Source organism: Pyrus communis, chromosome 12 (genome assembly GCF_041283825.1).
Source record: "Pyrus communis isolate YQ-2024b chromosome 12, ASM4128382v1, whole genome shotgun sequence".
Classification (NCBI taxonomy): Eukaryota; Viridiplantae; Streptophyta; class Magnoliopsida; order Rosales; family Rosaceae; genus Pyrus; species Pyrus communis.
The window spans coordinates 2,835,927-2,863,499 of NC_142576.1; the positions used below are offsets into that span (position 1 = coordinate 2,835,927).

Here is a 27,573-nt window from a genome sequence, read left to right on the forward strand (position 1 = left end):
GCAGATATGCAATTTTCTTAAGCATATATGCTGCATGAGCCATTTGCTTCCTTCTTTGGAGAATTGCTGAAGTTCCTGACCATCTGTAATCATTGAGGAGATGTCTCTTTTGTTTGATAAACTCACCATTAATTATTGATCCAAAACTTCGAGCACAACTAATGCGCCTTGTTAAATCCCAATCTTGACGAAAATATGTGCTCCTAAGAGCTTCTTCAACAAACTCGCTAAATTAGCTTGTTTGGTAATTTTTAACTAAAACTTTAGAAAATTGCAGCTCCAACAGACTAGCTATCACGCTAGCAACTTCAACTCTATCAACAGTCACTGATGAGTACATAGTTATTATAATTGGTAGTAATAATTAAAAGTTATGGGCAATAAAGTAAATTAAACACAAAATAATTTTACTGTTTTTCCAAAACCTCACAATCAGGTTTTTATTATTTTTCTCTCAAATAAAATAAACATTTAGTGACAAAATAGTTATTCAGAAACAGTCGCTAAAGATATGAACAACCTCTTCAACGACAAAAAACTGTTCGAAGGTCGTTACCAAAAAATTTTAACGACTATTTTATATTTTCTCTGTTTGTAAATTTTGTTTTTAAGATTTTAATAAGCATGTGTGTACAATTGCTGGTGTGAATTATAATTACATGTTTTTATATTTTTGGGGCTAGTGGAATGAGATGGAGGTTTTATATCATTTATTTAATTTCTAGTCAATTGGAGTTGCTGGAGCTTAGACATTCCTTAAGAGCGTTTCAATGGGGATCCTAAATGTAGTCCTTACAACCATATAACGTTAAGGCTAAATAGCCAAAATGGTCCCTAAGATTCACATAATCAATATAAATGGTCCTTGAGATTGAAAATCAATAAAAATGGTCACTAAGATTGTCCACCATGCATGATTTTGGTCCTTCCATTAAAAACTCTTTGGGCAATTTTCAAAATTTCGTAATTCAATCGATTCTTAACCAAATTTGACTCATAATATATCAAAATGAAGATAGGAAAGTGTAGAATAAGATTATACTATTTGGAAGCCCAATGGTTGCCGGAGATGGGCAAAAAATAGCATGAAAGGTGACTGGTCCGCGGAAAAACTGGAAAACTCGCCGGAGACTGGATAAATTTTAAACGTTCATAACTTCTTCAATACTCAACGCAATCGAGTGATTCAAAAACAAAAATCATACTTATTGATGAGACTAAGAGAATGGTATCTTTTTGACAGCTAACTCATCGTGGTTTGGCCGAAAAAAGGCTCGAAAGTGGCTAACTCGAAAATGGTTAGCCAATTTCTAGCCGTTTTCCGGCCAAATCATGGCGAGTAAGCCATCGAGAAATGTACCATTATCTTCGTCTCGTCAAGAAGAATGATTTTCGTTTTTGAATCACTCAACTTCGTTGAGTATTGAAGAAGTTATGAATGTTTAAAATTTACCCAGTTTCCAGCAAGTTTTCCAGTTTTCCCGCAGACCAGTCACCTTTCAGGCTATTTTCCGGCCATCTCCGACAACCACTGGGCTTCCAAATAGATACAATCTTGTTCTGCACTTTCCTATCTTCATTTTGATATATTATGGATCGGATTTGGTTAATAATCGATTAAGTTACGAAGCTTTGAAAATTGCCCAAAGAGTTTTTAACGGAATAACCAAAATCATGAATGGTGGACAATCTTAAAGACCATTTCTATTGATTTTCAATTTCAGAGACCATTTCTATTGATTATGCAAATCTCATGAACCATTTTGGCTATTTAGCCTAACTTTAAATATAGGGACAAAGGCTTTCAATGGGCAGAAACAGAGACCCGCAAAATATCCCAAGTATAGTGACTTGCCGGATCTCAAAGAAACCCGCACGTGTGAGGACTACATAAAGACTAAGTTGGGTAGGACCCAATCCAATTTTCAGTGGAAAACAAGGGAACCGGATCCCCTCCAGATCCTAATAATCTGAGCCCACTAATCAATGAATCTGGGGAGTTGAAATTTGATCTAATGACTACAATTATTATAACTTTTAGAGGGGCCACCTATTTGTAGCTGTTGGATCAAATTTCAACGCCCCGAATTCATTGATCATTAGGCTCAAATTATTGAGATCTGGAGGAGATCCAGTTCCAAAAACAAGGTCACCATGTGTAAGTTGCAGAGCAACCATGATGACAACACGTCAAAGCACGAGTCTCACAAACACGTGCTACTTATGGGCGTTGGTGTGAAGGTAAGGACAAAGGCAAAAATGTTGCCCTCTAGCCCAAAAAACCCTTCCAGCAGTCCATAAAATCAAGGGCAAGTGGTGGGCCAACTATTGCCCGCCCAAAAGCCCGAGCTTCTCAAGCCCGTGCAACTCCCCAGCGGAAGGCTGACGTTAGCCACTATTTTATTATTTTTTATATCTGGCGTATGTAACACACCATGAGCAAAGGAGAGTGGCCGACAACACTGCAGTGATGAGGCTCAGTACAACAAAGCACTCAGACTTTTTCAACGGCTGGGACACATGGCCAAATGAAAACTGTGAATTTCCAACAACTAGAAGATCTGGGCCGTTAAACTTCCAACGGTAAAAGATTTGAAAATGTTATCGTTAGACACGTGGCGCGCTCTGGGGCATCGATTTCAGATGAGTTGAAAATCAACGGTTAGGAAATGTACAAAAATTACAAAAAAAAAAAAATTATATTTAATATTATTCTATCAATACCCAACTATGTTTCAACGATAAAAAAAAAATTTAAGGTAATGTTAAGCTTTTGCCTTACATTTGAAATAATTTATTAGAATTAAACGATCGTTTTATTTTCTAAGCACAAAAATGATAAAAATATTTGTGAATGGTACTTGCCTTTGCCCTTACCCTTTTTAGATGGATGAAGTTGCACAAAGGCAAGTACTATTCAAAATGAATAGTAAGGGAAACTTACATACCTTTGCTTTTCACTGACTGGTGGATGTGCTCTTATGGGCGTTGGTGTGAAGGGCTTTCTATCCTGCACATTAGGAGAGTCTTTGGCAGCAATACAAAAGGATGGCCAGGGGTCTTTTGTCCCTAAACTAGTGTCTCCATAATGTCTCATTTCTAACTTTGTGACACATGTGCTTCAACTTAACACGATTTAACAGTGTTAGAATTAAAAAATTAAAAAACAAAAAAAAAAACTAATGAAAATAGTTTGAAAACTTTGAGTTTTAATGATAAAGACAAAATAAATGATAAAGTGAATAGTACCAGAATTGACTTTTATGATAAAAATATGATTTTTCGTTGAAGTGAATAGTACCGTGAGCTTTTCGTTAAAACTTCCAATAAAAACTAGGATTAAAGAAAAACAATAGCATCCCCCGAACCCCACGACCACATACCCTTAACCAGTCCGACCCTTCGGCGCAAAGCTCCTCATCGACAGCGAAGCTGATCTCTTTGCCCTTTCTCTTTCTTCCTCGCTCTTCAAATCAGAGAAGTGGGTTGCGGCCAATAATTGAAATCGTCTTAACCCGTATCTCCACAGACATAATCAGTAATGCTGTGGCAAAAAGTGCCAAAAAGTTAGAGAGGAGACACTAAAATGGAGACAACAAACCCGCGGCCCAGAAGGATTGGGTGTGGCAAATGAAGAGGATATTCAACTGTACAGAGAGCAGCGGCAAGGTGCAGCAGAGAAAGGAGAATTTTAGGGTTTTCTGAACTTTAAATTTCTTGTTTTCATGATTGTTTGAAATGTTTTACATGATGTTTCAGAACTATTTTTTCTTAGCTAGGGCTACATGTAGCCATGACCATGATTGCTTAGAATCTGACGTGGATTATTTTCAAGTTCATCGAGTATCTTTTGATGTGTTTATATGCTAGGTTTTAGTATTAGATACCATCTTGATTTTTACTTAGTAATTTGATGCAAGTTGTGCAAATGCCATGTTTTCAACTTGAGTTAGAGGTCTTGCAAATGGATACCACGACTTACTTAGTAAATGCCATTCTCTAGGATTTGTGTAGTTTTTATATAAATTCTCATCGATTATGATGAATTTTGTTATATTAAACTAATTGAGATGCCATGAAGAGTTTATATTGAAATATATGTAATAATCCATATGGTATAGATATTACATGAGTTAGGAGAATTTGACTAGCAATGAGGTTGAACATTTGCTAAAACTAAGTTGCAAATTGAATTGAGTTTGACGATGAGAATTAGATTGATTTATGTGGGATGATATAAAGTGTACAGTGTAGAACAATTCATACACTTTCGAGCATAAAGTTTAGTTTGATGATTCATACACTTGCAATCATAAAATTTGAAACTAAATTGGACTAATTTTGATTAGTTTAATTTTCGCAATAGTCACTCACTAAGGTATTGGCAAGGGACTTGGAACTAATAACGAATGTGCCTTACAAGTTCTGGTTTGAAGAAAAACAGTTCGGTTCGTGAACATGATAGTAAGGCATCTCTAATCGAAGGGGTTATGTTTAGCCCTCGTCCAGATTATAGCAATGCAAGAAATTATTTTTTAATGAACAGTACCAGACCATATTTATATAACATCTCCAACCTAATGAGCCTATTTTTTAGCTCCCTCAATAATTTATTATTTTAAGTTTGTTCTTTAATTTTATTAGTTAATTGAATTAAACTATCATATTAAAATAAGTCTCCTGACATATTTTGAGTGTCACTTGTCGCCAAATGAATAAGTCTCCTTACAAATTTTAGCTGCCACTTGAAGATGTGACCATTTGAAAATTATTGAAAAAGTTAAAGGAAAGATTATTGGAAGAGGTAAGAGAGTGGTGTGTAGAAAAGAGTGTTTGAGGTGAATAAAATGTGAAGAATTGAAATAAAATGAGGTGAGATAGTATGAAAGGGTGAAAAAGATATGATAAATTGTGTAGAAATATCTTAGATATTTATCGAAGAAAATTAGAATTAAATTTTTTTTTTAAATTTCGTCTTAAAAAGAAGAAGAAAAAAATCTAGATGGACCAATTGAACGGGCTAGCTGGCTGGCTAAGAATGGCAAGCCCGTTGGCCATGTGGCTGTATTTTGACCTTGTGGATTTCAAAGTTTTTTGGCTCAGACCTCTATTAGAGATGAATTTTGTGTCAAAAATGACTATTCTTTGGCCTATAATCCTATAACCATCCCAGTTGGAGATGGCGTTTCTACTTGTGGTCTCAGTAGTTTAATTTAAAAGTAAATTAATAAAAATGGTTTGAAAACTTTGAGTTTTAATGATAAGGATAAAATAAAGGGTAAAATAAATAGTATTAGGTTTGATATTTTATGTAAAAATATAATTTTTCGTTAAAATAAACAATATTACAGATTTTTCGTTAAAACTCACTTAATTTAACCTCTCAGCTTTTGTGGTTAGCTAGATTCGGATCCAAAGGGGGACAATAACAGTCAAACATGGATGACGCACATGAGCCCACCTCTGACATGATCGAGACTTGGAGGAGTGGGGAGTCACAGCAGCTTTTTGCTCGTCTACCGGATTAAGATTTTCTCATTTCTTCTTTTCATCTCATTTCATTCCATCTTCTTACATTTTTTATTTTATCTTTCTTTTTTTATAAAAATTAATATAAAATATTGACATAATTTAACAATAATCGTTCAAATAAAATGAGAAAAAAAGGGGGAACAAAAGGAGGAGAAAAAATCATACTCCCTCTTTCCCACCTAAAGTGAGAAAAATGTTGAAGAAGGACTTGTGTCTTCTGAACTCCACCAGTTTCTGAAATCAAAACAAAACCCACTCTCAAATGGAGGAAAAAAATCAAATCTACCATTCAATGAATTCACTTCCTCTTTTTGAATTAAATTCCGTCTTGTGCGCTAACGGAGGACTAGATTGGTGTTATATTAACCGCAGAAAGTGTTTTTTTTTTTCTTTAACCGCCATTTAATTAAAAAGTGATGCTACTTTCATTTGACATGTCAATTTTAGACTCATAACATATATATGGACTTGAAGAAAACAACGAGATCTACAATTTTGCCTAAGAACAATAACTAATTAGGAATGGTTGGTTACATCCAACTGATAAAAGAATTGTCTCAAGAACGGAAAAAATGTTGAATGTATGGTTCTTTCATCCAACTTATAACAATTTTAGCACTTTTAAACGAAATGATGATAATGGAATAGACAAGTTAAACTACACATAAGACTTGGTCATCGACTAAACTTGTAGCTTTACTCTTTAAACCTGCATAAGGCGGTTAGAAAGAACCCAAGACGGGGAATATCCACCAACTACAGAGTAGACTACTTCCTTCCCGCTTATAGTTATTAAAAAGGACCAACTCCTCCGAAAGAAAGACCCTCTCGTCCCCTATCTCCAAAATTATTAAATGATTAAAAGCGATAATAAAAGAAAACAAGCCGGGGTTTTTTTTTGGGGAGTGGGGGGTGAACAAGGCCTAAACCCGCAAAGAAAAAACAAAGAAACATCAACAAGAACAAAAATAGGATGAAACTCAAGACCACGAGCATGGGTAGCAGCTGCAAACAATGGTCCACCATAATAGACTCTAACAGCCAGCACAAAGGATGAGTCCAATACATGGAACCCAACTCCTCAAATCCACTTGACTCGAGAACAAAATGGGCATGATCAATGGTCAACTTATACAAAGGGTGTTGTATTTCAAACTAATAACTTACATCTACATACTCTCACTAGTTCTTATGATGCATAGACACATAACATGCTTTAATTCTTAGATTGTTCCCTGCAGAAAACAGAACCCATTGCAGGAAAATTTTGGTGTCACTTTGAGTCCAGGCACATAACATGCTTTAATTTTGGTGTTAAAGACATTTAGAATTCACGGATCTTCTCAGCGATTATCACGTCGATATCTTGATGCGTGAGCGGACTACCAAAACTTTCTCCTTCCATTTCTTTCCTTGTCTCTCTTTTACACCAGCATTATTCATGCTAACTTGAGCGGCTAATTGAGTGGCCGAGGTTGCGATCTCTGCTTCTTTATTGGCCACCAGAGCTGCCATTTAGGCTTTCTTTCCACTAATTTCTGTTGCATTTCCAGCAATTGTTCTTCTGCGTTTGATGCGCCGGTCATCAGAACTTACATGTCTCCAGACTCGACGTCTTCACCTATCTTCAACCTTTGGAGTTGAGTCATTACTCTGGGAATCTCTTTTTGGGGAAGAGATTCATTTCCTCCATGATTGTCTTCAAGGGAATATGAACTCTCGGGAAAGTGGATTGCCAATGATCGGGCCTTTGCACGCATGATAGGCCCATCGAATTGAATGTTGTCACCTTCCTCGACAAGTTTGTAAGCCTTGGCCTTTTGTTAAACATTTCCAGACGCTGTTAACAGGACTTCTTCATCCTCCTTGACGGCGGTCATCATGACGGACTCTGTTGTAGGTAGAGTGATCGGGATTGTTCTAATTGTTCTAGAACAATTCAGAAATAAACAAAAATAACAGAAATAAACAGAACTTGAAATTCTAATATTTTATTTACCAAATATACTTGATGTGCAGAATGAAATTATACAATAAATACATAAATTAATAAAAATACAATGATACTAACTTGATCACAGAAGGTAGAGGCTAGCGTAAAAGCTATGTCATTCGAACAGTATTTCCGTCCCACTCTTGTGCTTGTGGTTCTACAACGTCTGCTCGACCATGATACAACTACCAAATTCTACAATCCGCACTGGATTATAGAACTCTAGCGAATTGCTTTGTGTGTTTACTCTCTGGAAATTTTGTACAGAAGATAAGGAGGAAGAAGAAATGATTTTCACTTGGATACTGTGATTGTAAATATATAGGATGTTTCACACCCTTTCAAATACCTGTTCAGAGTATTTGAAAGCACACAACTCTTTCTAATAGCTGTGTCTTTTAATCAAAAAGTACAACTCTTTCTAATAGCTGTGTATTTTAATCAAAACGTTTTTTAATTTTTTTAATTAATAAATTAATTAAAAAACTTAATCCGAAAATTAAAATTAATGAATCTGATTAATTTTAAATTTCAAGGCCCCAAGGTCCTTGTCTTGATTAATTAATATTAATTGTATTTAGGCTATATTATATTCAAACCTAATCCACACAACCATAAGGCCCAAACCTTCAATCCATTTCCAAATGGTCCAAGTTCTAATTACTAAGAAAAGGGAATAAGCCTATATAAAGGCTTGTGAAAAAATACTATTGACCAATGTGGGACAAGAGGGTTTCAAACTCCAACACTAATAATGATTTGAGTGATGAAGGGAACCCTGGTAGGCAGTGATGACATCACTTTGACGATCTTGTGTCAAGGCATGTTGGCGTCCTTGGATGAAACAGCTTTGGCAATCTCCCTTCATAAATACTCGATGTCTTCGAGTAACTTATCCTTAGTGATCTTCTTCGTAAGAGCTCGTCCGGCTCTCTTCCTTGCATTCTTTATAGCGTTCTTGGGCGGGCTTTTCATTGATCCAACCTTGATGATCTTGACAGCCACCTTGCTGGCCTTTGCTGCCACTTTCATCGTCACCACGCTGCAAATGGTTGGTGCTTGATCGACGATGAATGAGACTCGGTGACCAGCATGCCCTGCATATCCAAGTTCGGCTTGAGTTGCAGGAAGCTTGTGGAAGTAGACAGTTACTTGTGGTGCCATGTTCTTCTTCGTTTTCTAAAACAAAATACAACAAGTATATTAATTTCAAATTTAGAGATGAAAGGGAGAATGGGTCCCATTGGGCATATTGTTACGAGAACAAATAATTTACTTAACACAATTTCACCCTCATTCATTTGTTACGAAGAGGATTTTATTAATTTGAGTTTGACCCATTATAGGCTACACGCCTATTAATTACAACCCTTCTTTTAAGAAAGGAATACCCTTTGATTCTAAAATGAAAAATATGAAATTTGAGGATTTTGCGACTGCACCTAGGTCGAGCCCTAGATGGCCTACGTTCTCGCTTGAGGGATCAAGTCACTCGTAGTTCTTTTGATTTGGTATTTGGATTTTCAGTGAGTGAACGACCCACTAAAAAGGATTTGGTGTTTGGTTTATTTGGGTGAATTTGTTTGAATGAACCAGGGATTTGATTTTGTATTTGATGTGAATTTGGTTGAAAATGAACCAGGGATTCTATTTAGTGTTTGGGTTTTGCAGTTGTGTCTAGAACGTAAGACTAGACTGTCTACATATCCTTGACTGAATCAAATCGGCGTAGTTCTAGATGTATTTGTTGAGATTTTGAATTTTTAATGTCTTGTGCAGTTTCAGCTCATGTAGCCAAGAAGAATTTGAAATTTGATGCGGCTTCGTGCTCTTTGGTATTTATTACAGTTTCTTGCCATTTGATATTGGACGTGGCTTTGTGCCATTTGAGATTTGAATAATTAATAGGTAAATGAACCATTAATTAGAATTTGTGTATGACAATTTGGAAGGGTTTTAGAGCCCTTGTATTGATTTCAAACGAATTTGGCTCAAACGAATTTGGAGTTTGATTGAATGGATGGATGACCCATTGAAGAGTTTACGTGGTTTTGTACCACTAGAATTTGAATTTTCCCATTAGCCCTATGACTTGGAGGCAAGCAACTGCTATTTTGATGTAGTCTGGAGTCAGACTAATATTTAGCACAGTGCATTTTGGTAGTACAAAAACACTATTCTTCAATATCTAATTTTTAGGTAATTCTCGCTTTACTACCTTCTAATATCGTGAAATTCGTACTTTTATACTTCTAGTTTTTTTACTTCTCAGTTTCATACTTAAACTTTTTATTTTATTTTATTTTAGTTCTCCCGTTAAACTTTTTGTTAACTTCTCCTAGGAAAACCCGTCGCACTTCGTTTTACAAGGCATGTGGTACCGTATTGGGTCAAGAACTGTCAACGTTATCCCATAAGTTGGGCCTGGCCCAAACCCGTAAGAAAGGAATCTGACTGATATTTTAATTTACACTAAAATTTGATAAACCACGCATTCAGAATATTTTCAAATACAATCCCCTGTACTCATTCGTACACACCACCAAACACCACACTGACCTCAGACCGTCCAGATACCTCACCGTCTCCACGTGTACGGCGATCACCACCCCACAAAAAGAAGCTCCGTACTCTCCCTCCTTTGCCCTCATCTTCTACACGCTCTGTGATACTCTAATGAAAAATAAAATTCAAAAAAATAAAAATAAAATACAAAAAGTTTTCATTGGCTCTGCATTCTCACCTTTATATTCAAGTTTCGCGGCAACGCCTCCTCTCTATCTCATTCTCTCTCTACACCACGCACTCTCCCTCTCTCTCTCTCTCTATAGCTCCCTCGCTGCTGTCCTCTTTTTGATGGTTCAATTCCGATCTTCATAAACTTCTCGACGAGTAAGTACCTTCGATCTTTGATTTTTAGGGTTTAGAAAAGAGTCATCGGCTCTGAATAATTTGAAATTTTGGGAGTTAATTCTTCGAGAATGACTCTGAATTTTTGCTGATTTTCGAAGTGGTGGTGGGAAGCGGTTCTGTTGAACGAGTATTGTAGGTTTCAGTGATTGTGGAGGGGGTTTTTGAATCTTGGGAGTCGATCTCGAAATGTGATGGGCTTTTGAGGAATTGAGGGTTTTTCCGTATCTGAATTTGGTGTGTGGGTTGTGCTTGAGGTTGAATTTGAATTTTGCAGACTGTTTGGTTTTCAAAAATTTAGTTTTCCATGAGAAAATGATGGCAAGCAAAGGGGAAGGAGTTTGTTTTGTAAATTGTTCGTGTTCCTCATCACTTGTAATGAAAAAGGACAGGGCTTTTTAATTTTTTTGAAGTGGTTGTACCTTGTGGTTTGATGCTCGTTCGATCTCCGGCTTTGGGTTTTAGTTATCGGTCTTAATTTGTTTAAGAGAAAAATGGGTTTTTCTGTTTTGGCTCGTTCTTGAAGAGAAAACATGCTGTTTTAGATTTTTGATTGTGGTATTGTTGCGATTAGTTGATTGTCGAACTGTAGTTGGCGTCACTGGGTAGGAGATGTTTTAAATCAGTGGCGCAAATACAGTTCTGAATTTTTTGTTATGTGCTTCAGATACGCAAACCTTGCCATGGCCCCAACAAGAAAAGCCAAAGGTGTAAAGCGGTATGCAACTGTAAATGAGGCATCTCAGGAGAAATATGGCGGAGCGTCAAACAACAAGAAGCAACGGGTAACTCATGGTTTCTTTGTTTATTTTTCATTTCGGCATTTGTGAAGACTACTTACATAAATCAATTGATGTTTTGTTTGTTCAATTTTTTTGCATAGAAGAGAAAGTTGTCTGATAAGTTGGGACCGCAGTGGAGCAGGGGAGAGCTTCAGCGTTTTTATGATGCATACAGAAAATATGGGAAAGATTGGAGGAAGGTATGCTCGTATTTGGTTTCCTGGTTCTATTTGCCTTTGGAAATTTTGTTGACAACTAAAGCTGTTTGGTGGTGCTACTGCCATATATCAGCTTTAGGCTAATTGCACAGTACTTGGTGAAGCATATTGTAAACAAATTTCAATTTGCCTACTTTAATGTCACACTAGTAGTAGTTTATGCTAAAATGAATTGTTCTTTTATGCACTTTATGTTTTCTTTATTCCCTTATCTTTTAGATATTTGATTTCTGTGGATTTCTAGGTGGCTGCTGCAGTGCGCAACAGAAGCATTGAGATGGTGGAGGCTCTTTACAATATGAACCGAGTATGTGTGTTCCATGATGCTACCTCAACCTTATCATTAAACTTTCATTATAAGGTGGTCTTTGACCATTTCTGACAATATGAATTGTCTATGCTTCTGATTTCAGGCGTATTTGTCATTGCCAGAGGGGACAGCTTCTGTAGTTGGCCTTAAAGCAATGATGACAGATCACTATAATGTTATGGTGAGACTGGAGTACTCTTTCAAGTTTGTCCCCTGGTTTTGGATTTAAAACATTATTTGGAATATGTTTGGGTTTTTACTTGGAGATGGTATTCTAATTTCCAAAACTACTACCTGAGGGTCACTGTTGATATGGTTTGAAGCACATCATGGGCTCTTAAGTTTACTAACAATGTCACAGTACGCGTAAAAGAATGAATGTCATTAAAGCTATCCATTTTTTTCACATTATATAGTCTTGTATGTGCTATATTAGTATGAACTTGAATGTTTCTACTCATCAGGTGTCTCTTTGTAACTCAATTTCTTACCTCTAAATTGACAGGAAGGCAGCGATAGTGAAAGAGAGAGCAATGATGCTTTAGGATTTTCTCAAAAACTGCAGAAACACAAGCTTGGGAAAGATCAGCCCAGTGTCTCGAAAGATGTTTTCCACACTCATCCAAGTGCATCGCTTGAAGGATGCCTGTCATTAGTAAAAAGGAGAAAGCTTGATGGTAGGATACCTTATGTGATGAACAACATCATACTGGGGCATCAACTATATTTATTTCTTTGTACTAATTGTTCTTTTACCTCATATCCTTTACATTTGCATGGCTGAAGATTAATATTCTGGTTGCAGAGTTAAAGTTGATGAGGAATAAGAAATATAACATAAGAAGTTTGGTTTGTTGGATTTGTGATACTACAGAGTGTCCATAATATCAAATGGGAAATTGACAAAGAGAGTTGGTGTGTAGATGTTAGCGTATATCTCAGTGGAAGGAGAAAAAGAATGAAAAGGAAGTAATTTTGTATGGTAGATTACCATGGTAAATGAATATTAGATTTTCTTTTAGTGCTTCTGGTGAATTTGGAAGAACTTTTTTTTCCTTGTTTTGGTGGGGGAGAATGAGGGTTGGGACTTCTTTTTATAGGTTGGAAGGTCTTCCTATCGCTACCCAATGATGCTCAAATGGTTTCAGTGATTGATTCATTTTGACTGTGACTAATGTAGTCATATTTGTTTAGGATTTCTTTTCCATGTTGGAAACCTAAATTTCAGTGTAGTAGTAGAGTATATTTATTCTTTGGAAGGCGATGGGTTTTCAGTGCTCATGAGAATCCACAGAAATTAAAAAACAATTAGAAAATGTTTACATGCATGTAGCCTGTTGCAGTGTCAGTTCATATATTCCTGTTTGGTGTCATTATATGATCATGGAACTGTCTTGAATATATTTTCTGATGGTATAAATAAATTGAAATATGATTATCATCTGAAGCTTGCTTTCTGTTATTTTGACTTCAATTTTAATCAGGTGACCAGCCTCGTGCAGTTGGGAAGAGGACGCCTCGTGTCCCAGTTTCATATCTGCATAAGAAAGATGATAAGGAAGCTTATGTTTCTCCAATTAAAAAGGGTCGGAAGTCAGAGGGGGACAATGATGATGATGTTTCGCATGTGGTAGCGTTATTGACTGAAGCTTCGCAAAGAGGAGGCTCTCCCCAAGTTTCTCAAACGCCATACAGAAGGCCTGTGCATTTAAAATCTTCTTCTGTTCAGAGCTCAGAAAGAATGGTACATAATATGGGTTCACTTGTTCTGGCCCTACATTTGTTGTCTTATTCATAGAGATTTATTATTTGATTCTCTTTTGTTTATATAATATAGCATCCACCACCAGGGAAAGCACGTGCCAACCTTCGTCGTGCTTCAATGAACGGAGACTGGTTGGAAGGTAGTATAGGAAGTGGTGGGGCTGAAACAGGAGACTATCACAGAGATTTGTTAGAAGGTGTAGGTACAGTAGAAATGCCTTCGAAGGGGAACAAATTGTATAAAAAGAAAGGGAAAGTTAAACACAGTGAGAATCATCAGTTTGATGATGGCGGTGAAGCGTGCAGTGGCACTGAAGAAGTACCTAATCTAAGTTCTAGGGCAGCAGATGATATTGAAGTTTCAAATACAAAAGGGGAACGACTTTCTCCACAAGGTCAAAGGACGAAGAGCAAAAAACTTTATTTTGGAGGTAATTTTGCTTATGCACATCATATATTGTTGGCATTCCAGGACAGAATAATGACTATTTAATTGTTACTTCTTCTTTTTCTTTTCATGCAATTGAAAGTTGAAGTAAATGGTGTGATGTTATCTTTTATTTTCTGGAATATGTTTTTCTTTGTTGTGGAATTTTGTTTTGTTCTTTTCTATTTGAAGTCTGTAATGAACTTAACTTGTTAGGAGACACTGCCATATACAGGAACTCGATAAAAAGGGAACGCAAGTGCTTATTATTTGAACTTATGACAAGTAGTGGTTGTTGAAGTACAATACAGTCACATTGCTGTAAATACTTATTAATTGTGCTGATTGTGGAGATGATTTCAGAACCTAGAGGACAAACACTGAATCCAACCATATTTTTGTACATTTACGTATTATTTGTGCTGATTATTTATGCATATTATTATGACAATCAGGGGCATACAATATCTAATTGCAGAGACACATACAATATCTAATTGCATAGACACCTTTAATAACCATTTTAATTTTGAATTCCATCAATTGCATGTTTTTTTTATAAATATTTTTAGTACCATGAACTATATATCTTGACTTCTGCAGCTATGGGTTTACAGCCTGCTATTTGTATTGAGAGTTGCTTTATATGTCTTGTAACGATATATTGATAATGCAATTATTCTTCTTGCAGATAAAAGTTCATGCTTGGATGCTCTGCAAACTTTAGCTGATTTGTCTCTGATGATGCCGGAATCAATGGAATCTGGTATGTAGATTGTTGCTTAGAAAATTTCCTGGATGGGCGTTGTTACTTTTTAGTGAGACATTTTATCTATATATAGGGAAAATAGATCACCAGGTATAACTTATAACTTTAGTGAGACATCCATTCGCATTTTACATTTACAATTTTGACAGGATGGATAAATTTGAAGAAAATGACTTTAGATGAATTCACGAAATAATAGTTTAGTGCAGCATTTTGAACTGCACTTTGTTCTTGGGATTCATGTTTTTATCTGGGTGCAATTGTTAATTTCTCACATCTATTATGCATGGTTAAATGATCAAATATTTTCTCTTAAGGTATGATGTTATCCGTATTTGTTGGATATAGGATCATCTGTCCAGTTGAAAGATGGAGGAGCAAACGTAGATGCGGAAGATAAATTTAGTGTACCTGAAACCACATCTACAAGCCAATTCAGGAACAAAAATAAACTCCCTTGTGCAAAACATGGAGTGCCTTGCTCAATTTCTGGAGTTGAGGGTACCAATTCCAAAAAGTCCAAAGTTGGGAGGGATCCAGCAATTGATATTAATACTGTCTCAGAATCGCAACAACAGTCTCAGTTGACCACCAAAATATTGAAAAGGAAACGGAAGTCTTTGGTGCCGAAGGTAAACATAGCAATGAAGGTTGATTATCAATGTAAATTCTCTTAGAATCTCTCTTACCTTTAATTTGGTGATGAACGGCAATTCTCATTTCAGATATCGAATGCTGATGCTCATATGGATTCTGATATGAATGAACCTTTAAAGACTGAGGTATGTATTGCAGATCCTTTTTCTTTATATTTGAACATGCTTTTAACTGTCTTCCGTAGAGAGCCCATATTTTGTGGTTACTTTTTGGATTCCAAGTCTTGTAGCTATGAGCTATATATGAAGCATGGATATCCATATGATAAAGGTACAACAATTAGCCATTCTTGAAAAGAAAAAAAAAAGGATATAACCGGTAAATAAATGTATTATGTTTGGTACCATTTTATCAATGGGTAGTAAGTTTGTTGGATATTTTACAATTGTATATGTGTTATCCAATAAGACGTTTATCATTTTCAACATGATAAATTTTAGTATGTTTTTAGTTTTCACTTGTATTTATGGTCCTTTTTCTGCACCAAATGCAGTCACATTCCATTTCCATTAGGACGATATATACACATGTACATTATGGCTTCAAATTCTGGATCTTTTGAGGTGGACGTTATATTGAATGAAGTAAATGATTCTTTACCTGTCATTTTGTTTGAGTTATGTTTTACTTCATTTCCATGCCATATGTTGTAGGGTTTTGGTGAAGAAGAAAATAAACCAGTGACTAAAGGAAAACGCACCAGTCAAGTCTCTACTCCTTCGAAACAATGGAAATCAGCCAGATCACTGGAAGGATCTTTGAATGGCGATCATAGGCGAGCATTGGCTGATTTAACAGGATCGACCGCGCAAGTGCCCACGTCAAGCCAATTTAATTTGCCAATGAAACGAACAAGTAGACGTAAAATGTATATACCCAGAACATTGAACCCCAAAGAGAAGTCTTGTGAGAAAAAATTGAAAAATCAACTTAACACACGCTCAAATTCAGTGCAGGACAGAGCACTCCATCTAAAGGTACAGTCATGTGTCCTATTTTTCTCTCTAATTTTTTTCCATGTTTAGAACCAAAGTATTCTATTCTCATATAATTAATTTGCAGGAGAAGATCTCTTGTTGCTTGTCATCAGATTTATTACGTAGATGGTGCACTTTTGAGTGGTTTTATAGCGCACTTGACTACGCTTGGTTTGCCAAAAGGGAGTTTGAGGAGTACTTAAATCATGTTGGACTGGGACACATTCCGAGACTAACTCGTGTAGAATGGGGAGTCATTAGAAGGTACATATTTCAAGTAGATAGAATATGGTATGTAAATTGTGAAAATATTAACTGAATATTGTTGCATTGTTTTCTTTACATTGCAGTTCCCTTGGCAAACCTCGGAGGTTTTCTGAGCACTTTCTACATGAAGAAAGGGAGAAACTTAAACAATATCGGGAATCTGTGAGGAAACATTATGCTGAACTTCGTACTGGTGTTAGGGAAGGACTCCCAACAGATTTAGCAAGACCTTTATCAGTTGGGCAACGAGTGATTGCTCTACATCCTAAAACAAGAGAAGTTCACGATGGAAGTGTGCTCACCGTTGATCATGATAAGTGCAGGGTTCAGTTTGACCGTCCAGATATAGGAGTTGAATTTGTCATGGTAGGGGATCCTTTTAACTTGTCTACATGTCATTTTTCCATTTTGTATTCGTTTGTCATCGTGGAAACTTTTTCTAGTCCCATTTTCGACAAACTACTTATTGACACTCTTGCACCCATCTTCACACACCAAATACTAGCTTATTTGATCTTTAGTGAGTTCAATAGTTACCAATGCTAGGTAAACTGTTTTCCCTTGACCATCCTATCTGAGGATTATTTGCGTGCATGACTCTTGGATTGAGATGCTTGACCTTATGTTTTTAATTAAATACTGGGTTCTACCAGATATATCACTCAAGTTATTACTTTTAGGGAATTATGTTCAAGTTTTCTGTTTAGCTCTTACTGAATTGTTTTATTATCAGAAATTGAAATAAAATTATGTGGCTATTGATTCAAATAAAGGCTGCTACACGAACCATAAAAACCTTAGGTTATGCATTCAAAGGTTACAGACTGATTATATACTAATAAAAGAAGATGAACCCAAAAGATTTCAGATGACACTGCTGTTCGCTAGCAGCTTGATAATTTGATATTTTATTCTTTTGTTTTCCTTTTCTTATGTGCTATCAAGTGCTAGTGAATCAGAATGCTACATCAAGAAAATCCATCTACTTATTTTGAGATATGACATGAGAAAATTTCTTTGCAGGATGTTGATTGTATGCCTTTGAACCCATTGGATAATATGCCAGAAGCTCTTAGGGGACGGAATATTGCTTTTGACAAATTCTCATGTACATCCAAGGAGCCAAATAAAAATGGAAATCTAAATTTTGGAGGGCCTATGATGTTTGCTTCAAGTGGGCATTTGGTGAAAGCAACTAGCCCCATGGATGCCTTCATAAAGGAGGAGAAGGTCAGCATTTCTACTAAAGCAAAATTGTGAATTTGTTTTTTGTTAAAACTCTTTGCAGTTCATAAAATCCACTGCTTATCTTGTATTCTGGAAGTCTTTTTTCATGCTGTAGATTTTGCGTTTGACCTCAGTTATATCTTTTCATTTTGATTAACATTTTCTGTACATTTTACGGCCTATGGTTATGGTTGCCACCTGACGTGATTGATGGTATAAGATCTAGTTGATGAATGTATGAGGATGCTGGTTCTAGAAACCATAGTGTGTGGTCGGGAGAAAATAAATTTGAGAAATGGGCAGTTGCCTTTTCACCTAACTATACAACAGAGCTTAAGTCCCCAATGACCAGGCTTTTTTACTACAATTTCTCTTGGGAAGCACCAAACGTCATAATGTTCATAGGTTCAATGGTACTCTCTTTCTTCTACCGGTAACAGGTATTTAGTGGCCCGCCCAGTGAATATGTTGAGTAGGCACCTTTTCCTGCTTAGATTAGGAAGAAAGGGGAAACAACTTATATTGTCGAACGAACTCTTCTTAACGGTTGAACTGCATTTCATGTCTGTAAAGAGGAATAAAAGGGGGGGATGTTCAGGCAACATAGATCAGTCTCAAAATTCTGGATGCTAGTTAGTTTTCATGAGCAATCAACTAATTTTCTTAAAATTTTGTACAGGGGAATGCAATTTATACAACTGCACAACCAAAAGCAGCATCAGCTGATATTGGTAGGGCACAACAGACATCATATAGTCAACCTGGTATGGTGGTGGCGCATAATCAAGCAAGGGAAGCTGATATACGAGCTCTTTCTGAGTTGAATCGTGCTCTTGATAAGAAGGTTATCCTTTTTTTAACCCTTGAAGCTGATTAATAGATGTATTTATTTTGAATGCATTTCGTTGTGAACATCCTGATGCCGCATTATGCATGCATTTCGTTGTCTTATCATAAATTCAGTTAGCTTGAAAGCTGTCTTCTGTATGTAAAACTTTTGTTTCTGTTTTCAACCTTTAAGCCACTCCATCCTGAATTCCTTAGGTCTTCTAATTTCCTCATTATGGTCGTCGGTGCCCTTTCCCACTTTGGTCAACTGTCTTAGTGTTGTCTTTATCCATCCCTGTGAATCTTTCGACATCAAGCTTCTTTGCTAAACTTCCTTGAATTTGTAACGATGCTCAGAAAGAGTTGATTTTGTTTTTCGAATTTTAGGAGGCATTGTTGATGGAGCTTAGGAACACAAATAATAACATTTTGGAAAACCAGAACAGTGGAGAATGCACTTTAAAAGATAGCGAGCCTTTTAAGAAGCATTACGCCATGGTACTTGTACAGCTAAAGGAAGCCGGTGGCCAGGCATGTGGCTTCCGTGAATTTATATCATGCTTTACATGTGTTTTTGGTATACCATATTCTGCTCTGACCTTGTAGCGACCCTAAATAATCAATTCCACATGCAGGTTTCTTCAGCTTTGGTTAATTTGAGGCAACGTAATACTTACCCTGCAAATTCCCTGCCTCCTTGGATGAAACAACCAGCCAATTCCACCATCTATGGTGACCCGAGTTCCTTCGACAGCTCTATTTCTCAAGAGTCAGGATCCAGTGTTGCTGACATTGTTGAAGTTTCAAAATCGAAAGCACATATGATGGTTAATGCTGCTATTCAGGTAACTGGATTTGTTGTAATTTTGGGTTTGTACGATATTGGTCTTCACATTTGGACTGTATTTTTTCAAATGGCTGAAAGTCCAAACATTAGTTTTCTTTATCGCTGGGGAAAATCCAAGCAGTTGCTCTTTTTTCTGTCTTTGTTTTCTTCGGTATTGAAATTGAATGCAATTAGTGCGGTAACACAATGATGCTATCATTACAGGTAATGGCGTCAGGGAAGTGCGGGGAAGATGCTTACGTTGGGATAAGAGAGGCTCTAGATTCCATCGATAACGAGCATTTCATATCAGAGTCTAGATTACCTGTGAACAGGTCTCAAGAGCAAGTAAATGGCAGTTTGGGCCAACGTAATCAGATAAGTTCCGGCACATCAGATCCCAACTTGACCAGTGATTCATCTGCCCTGAAGTTGCATACCGACGCTGACAAAAATGAGGCTCAGATTCTTTCGGAGGTCATCTCTGCATGCGTGATGGCCGTACACATGATACAGGTAAACTGAGCTAGTGTCGAGATAGGTCGGTAGAGAAAAATGCTAGTTTTCACTTTTGCTGAATATTTTTCACTTGTCCATGTGCAGACATGCACTGAACGACAGTTTCCTCCGGCCGCTGTTGCTCAAGTATTAGATTACGCAGTGACAAGCCTGCATCCACGCTGTCCCCAGAACGTTGGAATTTACAGAGAAATTCAAATGTGCATGGGCAGAATCAAGACACAGATATTAGCACTCGTACCAACTTGAGTCCGATGCTTCCTTCCAGTCGCCGGAGTTGTTTTGATTTCTAAAATTATTCCAGACCAAACAAACTTAACTGACTGCCAATTACGCGCATCGGATTGAGTTTCTTGGTTCTTAGGCCTGTAAATTAGAAGCTGTTCCGTGTATATAGTCGATAAGGGCTTGGTTTTCGGTCCTCGTTTTCTCTGATGTCCTGTTGGCCAAAAGAAAAACGAGTACATGTTTCTGCTTAATGGTTGCCAATTTCTACAGCTTCTCACTCATTTTCCAGTGAAATGTATGACTAATTTACCTTGGAAACTAATTCTACAAGCAATTAAAGCTATAATAACGCCTAACCGTAGTCACAATACCCGAATTGGGCAACACCACGGTGGCACGGCCGGTGTGAGCCATTGCTTAGGTGAGCCATATAAGAACTGTAACCGTTTTGATATTAAGAACATCCAATATAATTTCGGAGAATAAAACGTAACAATACCTGTAGCAGTTAGTTTCTTGCGATGCAAGGTACCGCAAGTGCTTTGCATAAATGTGCACCATAAGTAAACATTGAAACCCACTTTTAAATGTAGCCCACCACAATCATGGATGCCGTATACACTATACACAACATAAGAGAGGGGATTGAGATCCAATCCGAATCTCTGTGCGCAGAGCTTGCAGACAGAGAGATCCAGACCACTCAATTTCAATCCTATAACGCCCATTAGTCCATCCCACTAACCCACTTCACAAAAACCCAAAAACTTGAACAGCCATATACACTTTACACAACATAAGAGATGGAAGACAAAGCAGAGTTGATAAATTAAAGGTTTATACAAGTGAAAAGGGGAAAATTCGAATCCTCACAATTTACAGATTTTTTTTCTCTTTGAAATTTCTATTCTTAAGTAAGGCAGGGCTCGGAAACACGAGGCACCCATAAAAGACTTTTGAGTGATTAAATGAAGCCATTCAGCATGTGCAAAGACAAAAAACGCGCCGAAAATAAAATCACCCTCAATCCCACCTCAAAAGCCATGTCATGGTATATAGCAGCCAACATGTTTAAGCTAGCCTAGCAAGAACCTGAATACATCGCTCAAAGAAATAATCCCTTCTACACGCTTGCTGCCAGCCTCCACAATCACAAGTCTCCTAACCCCTAAAAATTAGCAAGGAAGCGACGTGTGAAAAAACTTGTTACTAACACAAACAAAACATAGCAAAGTTATTTACCTGATGGGCAAGCAACTTACCAGGATTAGCCAAGCGCTCCATCACTTTATGCAAAGAATCTGACTGCAAACACATCTGACATCTCTGCCCATTGAAGAAGCCATAAGGAGGATTTTCACTTTGTCCCAGTAGCAATGCCTACAACATGCAGGCAGGCACATTCAGTTCTCAGAGATGTGTACATTACCAAACATTTCAAAACTGAAAATTTGCACTAGAGAAATTTTTCATCACTCATTGTTTTTCGATTTTGTATTTTTGTCTTTCAATTTTGTATTTTGTCTCCCTGTCTATATTTTCGCTACTAATAGGTTGGCTTGCATTATGTGTTTGTGTCAACTAAACTCCAAGATTTGTGGACTCACATAATCACATAAACCTTTTTGTTGCACACCGAAACTATTCAAGACATACTGAAGAGGCTAACAACATCACCCACATGTAAAGATCATAGAATGTAACAGAGGTAACGCAAACTTGCACCATTTAGCAAGTACCTGATGGATGCTCAATTCATCAAGGCGAATCTGTGTATAAGCTTTATCTCTGGCCAAAGCAGTGATATCACTGAGGAAGATACAAGAAGCACATTCAGCAATTGGTCAAAGAACAAGGTAATTAGCTCTATGTAAAACTTGATGCAAATATAAATGAAATTCGTTAGATCACCTTCGCGAATAAATATCCAGCAATGAATCATTACCATCCACTATAGGTATTGAACTAACGTCAGCTGCAAAAGAAAATACGAAACAGGATAAGCCACAAAGAAGCAGGAGTCAGGACTGATGTAAATAAAACCATCTGGCTAATTTTGGAGACAAGTAATAAAAACAAGGTAAGATGTGAAGCAGACAGCTAGAAAAGAGAAGCAATATAACCTTGTATCAACAAAGAAAAGGCATCAGCAAGAGATGAATTTGGTCTCAACATTGCCAGTGGCCGTCCATTTGACTCTCCAATATTTGGAACCCATGTGCCTAAACGAAACTCAGATATAGGATGTAGGAGTATGGGCAAGGAGCTAGAAGAATGTCTAAAATGCCTGCATATGCCTGAAGTTTTATTACAGATTAGTAACTAAATGTGTAACCTTAACGATATATTAGAGAAATACTTACATTTTAGTATTCCGCAGAGGGAAGCAAGGTGCAATAGTTGTGGAAATGAACCATCCTGCGAAGTTGAATGGACAATTGGAACTGTTGCCACCTTGTTTTGCAAAATTTTCATAGCAACTTCTTTGAGAGAATCATAAGGGCCAGCCTGTATGTCAAAACAGTACAAATATAAGCATTATCATGATAGGTATAGAAGTTTCTGAATTATATAATTGCCAAAGATAACATGTCATTTAAAAATATAATACAAATTAGCATCTCATGAAGAACTTACAGAGACAAGACGCGGTGGACAGTATCTCCCATTGTCATCAAGTTGTCTGTTAAGATTTATTTTTCCCTCTTTCCATGCTGCTACAGTATGAGTCTCAAGCTCTTCCTCAGTCAAGTTGGATCCATGATTCCCAAGCTTTCATAAGAACCATACATTTTAATTAATTTAGCATGTCACTTCCAGAATAAACTTATATTAAGAACCACAATCTGAGATTGGCAACCATGAAAACTCATGAGCTGCGTGAAACAATTTTCAGGGTAAGGATAATAAAGAACTTAAGGTTATTTGAAACGAGAAATTTGTAATAGAGGAAACCGTATAGATGGAATGGGGAAAGAAGGAAAAAAGACTAAATTTAAAGACCGTTTTTGTGTGCCGAGAATTCGTATCAAGTGTTGTATTGGCCGTCAAATATAAACCAACTTCTCAGGATGCAGACTCCCTCAAGCACCATAAATTGACTCCAGCAAGGTTTGCAAAAAGAAAATAGACGCAACATTAAGTATGATGGCAGGAAGGATGCTACTTGTCTATAATATGAATGTTCAGAGATTCACGAGAACAACCATTAGTATGCATTATGCACCTTGTAGCATAGTTGAAGCTTAGAAGCCTCTTAGTTACATGTACGCCTCAAAACTTTAAAACTTTTCAAACATATATAATAAATTGATAAAAGTGTGTATATTACTGTGTTTCATCCAGAACTAGCATAAGCATATATTAATAATAAGGAACGACAAAAGTTTTACACGGGAAACACCTCTCTCAAGATTAGGATGAAGTCCATTGCGCTAAGAACTCCAACAAATTGGCCCTTCTCAAAATCCCACAGAGGAGCCATAGGTAATCCCTTAAAAGGAACTTAAATTAGTAACCAAACATATAGATAGGTACAAAATGCAAATTATTACCAAAGCAGAAACTATTTAAATGGAATAAATTTCCTAGGGACTGATGAAAATTAAGCAGAGACAATCAATTTATGTAAGCTGGGGAATTAAAGCTCCCTCCCACTTTTTGTTTGTTAAAGTGAAAGCGTTTACATTTGTTAGAGGAAAAGACGTTCACCTGTTCATGCAGGATATGGAATGCTTGCTTCACAGGTAAACTATTATCCAAGGCAATGACCTGTGATAGCAACATGATTAAAATAAGAATGATAAATTACCAGACAATGGTGGTCAACCCCACTAAGCTACCTACTATAGCCAGCAGCTGCATAAGGGTAAAGCATTCAAACCTTGCCTGACTCGGGAAGCAACTCATAAGCAGTATGTCTAGACAAGAAAATAGATATACGATGACGAGAGATATCGAGATCAGCTTGAGAGAACCTAGGAACTGCTTCCTGCAATAGACCAACTTACAACATGACCTATTCTGTACTGCAAGACAACTCAAATCCTTGACTTAAATACAAGTGAAAAACTTACTACATGTCTAGGAACTACATCTAAGTCCATACTGGATCCACCAGAAGTCTCAGGACTGAAACTTGTAGGAACCATATCTTCTCCGGCTAGAAAGATGGTATTCACTACTCCACCATTCGCATTAACAAAAGGCTGATGCTCATCATGTCGCCATTGGCCATCAACAAAAAATTTGTACTGCAATTATTGGAAATAACACATTTAATATCAGCATGACACTTAAAGAAATTGTATGATGTAGCAGTAAGCGAGCATATGTAGCCCTTGGGTGAGAGTATCTTATGGCTGCCACAGAGAGAAAGCAACAAGACGATATCAGCGTATTAGGAGCATCTACCACCACAACAAGCATGTAGGGAATGGTATTATTATCTTTCCTTTACATACATTAAAGCATATAGGGTAAGAAAAAAATGTAAATAATCTTAGCACATTGATTTGTAGAGGTTCAGAGGTTATATATTTTAATGATGCAGGACAAAAGTTTAGGAGTATTTCTTCGAGTTTCATTTATTTAGCAGAAATATACTTATTCACTTCATTCGGCGATCTAATTTGTGGTAGAAGGTCAACCCTTATGGTTATGTTCACGCTATGCCCTTGATTATGAGGGTGCTATTTATAGCCAATAGCATATTGTACGATAAAAGCCTGATGCCTGTGCATGCTGAACCAATCAGAGTTTCCTACATAAATAATTTTCTTTCGTAACTCTCTACTGGAATGTAACAAATAAGAAATGCCAATTTCTTCCCTTTTCTGAGTATTAGACGGAACATAAGCACGCAAAAAACAATGTTACAGCATTCATGAATCCTGATTCATAATATTACATTGCTTATCCTTTATGCAAGCAAACTCAACTGAACTGTTACCACACAACAATAGCAATACCAATGATTACAGAACTCAAAATGAGAACAATACGTAAGATTTTAAACTTCAGCAAGTTGAACCGAGTATAATAACATTGATAAGTGTAAGAAATAAACCTGATGATATCCGGGCGTCAAATTCCAAACAACTTGAAAAACAGTTGGACACCCCTCCACTGGAGCCATAGGTATATGTTCTAACCACCTGTACATACAGAAAAATATATGGAATATATCACAACTTTAATCATACATTGAGCATTGACACACGAAAAACGACTCTCACTCAAATAACAAGAACTACTACTGGAATTTGATCAATATCATGGCACACCTTGTGAAAGAACCACTGAGAAACACACTCCTTCCGCCATAAGGCCAGACAAACCGCGTCGGAATTAAAACTGGTACTGAAAGTCTACTGCTTTGATGTGCAGCACCCGAACCAGACCCAAACATTTCCCACCAAATTAGATTAACTTATACAAAAAATCCCAGAAACTGCAAAATTCGACACCTTCCCAGTTGATTATTTGCCACAAAAACTCAAATCCCACCAACCCAGTACACTACTTTTCCTGGAATTTAAGAACCCTTTTATCAAATCACACTTCAAAAAAACCCCACTCTGTTTTTTTCCTTTGTTCTTGCTTAGTAATGGGGATCCTCCACAACTGAGCAGAGGACCCTCAATGCTTGCACATGCAGTGCCACCAAATCAAAACCCAAAACACAAACTTTGATATGTTTCAATCTCAGCACTCTCTGATCAAATTCTCAGTCCAAAAGGTCAACAAATAAGCGGGCAGGAAGAAAACCCACAAAACTCAGCAAAAAGCCGGGGCATTTTCCACAATTTGATCTGTGATCTACTCCAAGTCAGAGACTTTCCCACCATATCCCATCCCAGAGCTCTGTGTCTCTGAAACTAGGTGGAGGAATTCGACTACTCTAGTGGTTGTGTTGTAATTTAGTGCATATTTTGGGGGCAACAGAAAGATACTGGAAGAAAACCCTAATACTGAAACATTGAAGAGAGAGAGAGAGAGAGGAGAGAGAGAGAGAGAGAGCTGGGTTTGGATCTCCAAAAGCTGTGTCCTCTGAGTGAAGAATCTGATGGAAAACATCCAAACACTCCCCAATATAAATTAATAGTTGCAAAAAATAAATAAAATAGTTAATTAATTTTTCGGTGTATCTTAACACTAGCATGTGGAGTAACAATTTTACTTCAATTAACATGTATGCTTAGTGTAAGACATCAATCTCGTTAATCACCTGCATTATAATACGTAAAAAAATACATAACACGACAATTGTTTTCTGATTCACACAAAATATATAAATTAAGATCATTACTATATTAGCAGTTAATTACTTTTTTTAATGACAATGATGGCAAATTTCCAGAACTAAAATCATTATTTAAAGGGTAGTAGTTAGATTAACTTTCTACTTTACCTTTATTCATCTTTTCACTACAAAGGACAAAAGGTTTTTTTCATCTGAGAGAAAATGATTTTTGTTAAACTTTTAGTGAATGCTAGCAACTATCTCATTTTTATACTATCATCTTATTACATTACTTGATGTTCGAATTGTCTTTGCAAAACATAAGTAAAATTGAATTGATTATTCATCTAAGACGAATCATATTTGCAACGCTTGGTTTATGTTGAAAGTTATCAAATGGTTTAAAACAATTTACGTTTTTTAAGCAAAGCTAATTTATAAAAAAAAAAAATTCTAATAAATAAACAATTCTGATCATCAAATAACTTTGCACAATCATTAAAAAAAAAAAACAATACTTTACTACTTAAAGAACAAGTAGAAGTTCCTATCCAAAACTATTTGCTGCTGATTCACGGAATTTCCTGTTCGTATTATAAATCATTCTATAAAGATCGCATCTGCAAAAAAAAAAAAAAAAAAATCAATTAAAACTGAGGTCATTTAGTCATCAAACTATATAAAAACAAATTAACGGAATTGGAAAATGTATTACGAAATGTCTATGTATTTGCTACAATAGATTGACTAAATGATTTTAGTTTTAATTCATTTTTTGCAAAGATTATCTTTACAAAGTGATCCATAAAATGAACAATTATGATCATAAACACAAAACTCTTTGCTTGAAACACGAAGAATTTTGAGTAGGAAGTCCTGCTCATCCTTGAGTAGCCAAGCATTGTTCTAAAAAAATGTAAAATTTTGATAAGGTTGCAAGTACACTTGAAGTTGCAGTATATGAACTCGTTTGAAAATGCTTTTAATATGATTGATAGAGCCTAGAGAAAAAAATTTGGATTCCAACCGCACTTGAAGTGTTTTTCCAAGATTTAGTTGCATTTGTACTAAGAATTTGTTCAGAAACTCTTTTCA

The 27,573-nt window shown here is 36.5% G+C and overlaps 2 protein-coding genes across 7 annotated transcripts; one reads left to right on the forward strand and one right to left on the reverse strand.

Annotated features, from left to right (window-relative positions):
* The first annotated feature begins 10,014 nt into the window (after nt 1-10,014).
* LOC137744725 (protein ALWAYS EARLY 2) lies at nt 10,015-20,515 on the forward strand. 6 transcript variants are annotated; one of them, XM_068484511.2, is made up of 20 exons: nt 10,015-10,417; nt 11,103-11,220; nt 11,319-11,417; nt 11,680-11,742; nt 11,849-11,926; nt 12,251-12,422; nt 13,230-13,489; nt 13,583-13,940; nt 14,628-14,702; nt 15,054-15,337; nt 15,431-15,487; nt 16,016-16,339; nt 16,425-16,603; nt 16,690-16,972; nt 17,630-17,836; nt 18,513-18,677; nt 19,049-19,192; nt 19,297-19,506; nt 19,713-20,003; nt 20,091-20,515. In XM_068484511.2, the coding sequence occupies exons 2-20, from the start codon at nt 11,119-11,121 to the stop codon at nt 20,253-20,255; spliced, it is 3,516 nt and encodes a 1,171-aa protein (XP_068340612.2). In that variant the 5' UTR covers nt 10,015-10,417; nt 11,103-11,118; the 3' UTR covers nt 20,256-20,515. The 6 variants fall into 6 exon arrangements, with proteins under 6 accessions (XP_068340612.2, XP_068340614.2, XP_068340616.2 ...); XM_068484513.2 differs by having other exon boundaries at nt 19,049-19,159; XM_068484512.2 differs by having other exon boundaries at nt 10,193-10,417; nt 11,322-11,417.
* A 523-nt stretch (nt 20,516-21,038) lies between these two features.
* LOC137744726 (sucrose nonfermenting 4-like protein) lies at nt 21,039-26,360 on the reverse strand. The gene is made up of 13 exons (XM_068484516.2): nt 25,520-26,360; nt 25,303-25,390; nt 24,311-24,487; nt 24,118-24,225; nt 23,946-24,005; nt 23,638-23,727; nt 22,872-23,006; nt 22,598-22,742; nt 22,358-22,531; nt 22,146-22,209; nt 21,974-22,043; nt 21,497-21,614; nt 21,039-21,402 (listed from the first exon to the last, which is right to left on the reverse strand). Exons 1-13 carry the CDS (start codon nt 25,642-25,644, stop codon nt 21,311-21,313), a joined length of 1,446 nt encoding a protein of 481 aa, XP_068340617.2. The 5' UTR covers nt 25,645-26,360; the 3' UTR covers nt 21,039-21,310.
* Nucleotides 26,361-27,573: the final 1,213 nt, after the last annotated feature.